The sequence below is a fragment of the Arachis ipaensis genome, chromosome B03 (assembly GCF_000816755.2).
Source record: "Arachis ipaensis cultivar K30076 chromosome B03, Araip1.1, whole genome shotgun sequence".
Taxonomy (NCBI): Eukaryota; Viridiplantae; Streptophyta; class Magnoliopsida; order Fabales; family Fabaceae; genus Arachis; species Arachis ipaensis.
Window position 1 is genome coordinate 131,513,519 of NC_029787.2, and position 3,477 is coordinate 131,516,995.

Here is a 3,477-nt window from a genome sequence, read left to right on the forward strand (position 1 = left end):
CAAATAATCTTATATATTTAAAATTGTTTAAGGTTGAACTAATATGAATAAATTTTATGTTGTATTTTTCAATTAATACTTGTAAATATCCACCAAAATTCACCCGATCAAAATGAGATTTATTATGAAAAAAGAGAAAAAAATAGGATTTTTTTTAAGAGAAAAAAATACTAAACGATTTTTTATAATTATCTCGAAAGACAATGAGGTCCTTAACAAAAAAAATTATTCTTTTTGACATTTGATATTTATTTTTATGAGATTGATTAGTTTCTCTATCAATTTTTTTTCTCTGTATTAACAAAATAAACCTACATGACATGTTAAACTGTTGATTTATCTATTAAAAACCAACTAGAATTGACAAATTCTTTTTTTATTGAGAATCTCGTTGTCTTTTAAGAATAATTATTAAGGCCATTTAATTTTTTTCTTATATATTTTTTCTTTTTTAAAATATACGGTGTAAAACTAAGAAATATTAATAATATGTTACATAAATATATTCTTAAGAGAAATCATTCATAAGAGACTAATCAATCTCATAAAAATAAATATTAAGGACCAAAAAAAGTTTTTTTTTTTTTCAAAAATCTTAAAATTCTTTAAAAAAATTACGAGAGGTGAAGATAAGTATTTACCCTTTTCTTAATGGGAATAGAGCGGGAACTGAGCCCATTATCGCATTCCTGGATAATAGAGACAAAAATATAAAAGTTTTCTGTCTTAAAAATAATAAATATAAACATATCTGCTACTATCTCTCTGTTTGTCTCTGTTCTCTATCTTTGTTGTTTATCAGATATAGTATACAAATAAATCCTAATAAATTTATATTAGTAAACTTATTCATGGAGTTCAAATAAGTTAAACTACATCATGTGCAATTACTCATAAGTTATATTAGTAAATTTATTCATCATTTCCTACTTAATTGATGAATTCTAGTCGAATTAATGTGATAGACAAATTAATACATGAGTCTAACTTAATTATATCCTAATTTTATCCACTTTAGTAACCTCACGAACTGTCCACCTCAAACCAAAGCCCCACAAGCATCTAGAGGATTTTGACATATTTGTTTTTGTCATTTTTCAACACCTCCATAACATTGTATATCCCAATGTCAACCAACCCCACCCTTGAAATTGATGTAAAGTAAATTAAATATGTCCCACTAAACCATAAGAACTTTACTTTCTTCCTAGTAAAAGCTAATCTTTACATTAAACCAACCTATGTTGTACTAACTCGTTGAGTTTATAGCAAATATACCATGATGGCCATCAATTAGTATATTCACATTGCATAATGTATCATCACTTTTTTAAGCTTATTCTTTATAATTATACCAAAAGTAGAGGCAGTAGTAGTCCCTTCAACGCATTTATAAAGCTCTCTTTGACATCCCCAAGAACAATCATATCCTCAACCATCTTTACCTTCAAAAACGAGAGAAAAGGGTAGTTACAGAGTGGTGATTTGTACAGATTTGCATTGCTATTTGGGAGAATGCATATTTCTTTCAAGCCATTTTACTTTCTTATTGTTATTGTTTCATTTTATGTTATTCATCTTCCATTCGCTGAATGCACCATAGCATTTGAGGAGGTAAATAAATTTAGCAGTCACAAAAGCACAAGAGGGAACAAAGTTTACAGGGTACACAAATCAGATTCAAGTTTTCTTTATTTTTTTTCTTCATCTTGTATATTCTTTTTTAATGCCTCTAACTCTTTATGCTACACCAGATATAAAACTACATATCCTTATCTCTCTTTTGTACTGAGAAAACATGATATGCAGTATTCAAATGCTAAGAGATCCAGGTTTATGAGTTTTGAATTTTGATTTTAACTATTTTCAGTTATTATAGCAGATAAATCATCAGAAAACAACTGATATTGCACTTCATGGATTGCTCCTATGGGCTTCAATGGGGTTCTTGATGCCTCTTGGGATTCTTACCATTAGAGGGTCATGTAAAGCAGAACCTGGATCAAGAAGGAGTAGATTCCTTTTCTATCTCCATGTTGTTTTTCAGGTCACACATGTCTTCTAATTTTTCTTGTAAAAAAAAAAAAAATTAAAACTAATCATTTTAATTTTAATTCCCTAAACTATTGATTATTATGTTAAGTCGTTAGAGATTAAACTAGTGGTGGTAGATTATTTTTATTTTTAGTTAGTGGAGTATATAGGATGCTTCTTGAAAGTTCACTGGTGTAATCATTGAAATCTTGATCTTTTGGTTGCAACATAATCATTACTTACTTTAGCTTTAGTAGTGGAGTGTCCAAACTCAAACCTTTTTATATTTGATTTATTTTCTTGTAGACCACAACTTTGATTCAGTTAAAAGCTAGTATATATTAAAAAAAGTCGCTTTGAGTTTTTTGCTTCGTAGGTTATGTTGGTTAGTGTCTATGGATACAAAATACAAAAGCATAGGAAGACTAAAATGTAAGTGTGCATTTCAAAAAGAATGACACTAGTCTGTGTCTCTTCCCACCCTAATCTTCGTTTCAAATGCAGCATTATGTATTCTGATATGATCCCCTTTTTAATTTTTATTTTATTTACCTTTGTAACCACATTGTGCAGAGTCTAACATTGCTTCTAACAGATGCTTTCAGTGCTTCTTGCCACAGTTGGAGCTGCCATATCATTGAAAAAGTTTGAGAACTCATTTGACAACAACCATCAAAGATTAGGTCTAGCACTTTATGCTGCACTTTTGATGCAAGCCTTCATTGGATTTTTTAGACCTCACAGGTGTTCAATTCATCAAATATATTTGTATTTCATTTCATAAAGCAACTCACTAATCCAAATTAGAAAATTTAAAAAAAAAAAGAAAAAAATGCCTTGTAGAAGCACTCATTTTTATACATTTCTAGGTGCACTTTCTTCTAATCTCATAGGTCCAAAATTTGTAACTTGATTTTGCAGAGGAAAGAAAGAAAGGAGTTACTGGTACTTTGTGCACTGGATACTTGGAACAATAGTTTCTCTTGTGGGGATCATCAACATATTCACAGGTTTAGAAGCTTTCCATAAGAGAACATTGAAAAGCACAAGATTTTGGACTATCCTTTTCACAGCTCAAGTCTCTATCATAGGATTGATTTATCTCTTACAAGATAAATTGGAACACTTGAAAAAGCAAGGAGTGATTGTAGGGACTGAGTCAATAGTTCCATCTGACCAAGATAATATTCCTCAAAGGCAAGATCATCAAAAGGAGTTACAACTTGTTGCATGTGCAAAGAGAAATGCACTTGGCAATTTGTTTGACTAATATTATGGGGGTGTGATTCATTAATTTTACTTATTTTTAACCTAGATATAAGGGGTACTGTATTGGATTGTTTTCACTTCAATTAGTTTTTGGTGGCTGCACTTTATGAAGGTTGAGCTTGAAACTAATAGAGTGCATTCATCAAAAAGTAAGTTTTATTTGGTGTGTGTAAT

At 29.8% G+C, this 3,477-nt stretch overlaps 1 protein-coding gene across 2 annotated transcripts; it reads left to right on the top strand.

Annotated features, from left to right (window-relative positions):
- LOC107631526 (cytochrome b561 domain-containing protein At4g18260) lies at positions 1,232-3,471 on the top strand. 2 transcript variants are annotated; one of them, XM_016334991.2, is made up of 4 exons: positions 1,232-1,665; positions 1,880-2,047; positions 2,630-2,778; positions 2,956-3,471. In XM_016334991.2, exons 1-4 carry the CDS (start codon positions 1,516-1,518, stop codon positions 3,302-3,304), a joined length of 816 nt encoding a protein of 271 aa, XP_016190477.1. In that variant the 5' UTR covers positions 1,232-1,515; the 3' UTR covers positions 3,305-3,471. The 2 variants fall into 2 exon arrangements, with proteins under 2 accessions (XP_016190477.1, XP_016190478.1); XM_016334992.2 differs by having other exon boundaries at positions 1,236-1,665; positions 1,883-2,047.

Coding starts and splice junctions, on each gene's coding strand:
- LOC107631526 (XM_016334991.2), top strand. CDS start 1,516: ATGCATATTTCTTTCAAGCCATTTTACTTTCTTATTGTTATTGTTTCA. Junction 2,048..2,629: donor ATCTCCATGTTGTTTTTCAG/GTCACACATGTC, acceptor TGCTTCTAACAG/ATGCTTTCAGTGCTTCTTGC. Junction 2,779..2,955: donor GGATTTTTTAGACCTCACAG/GTGTTCAATTCA, acceptor TTGATTTTGCAG/AGGAAAGAAAGAAAGGAGTT.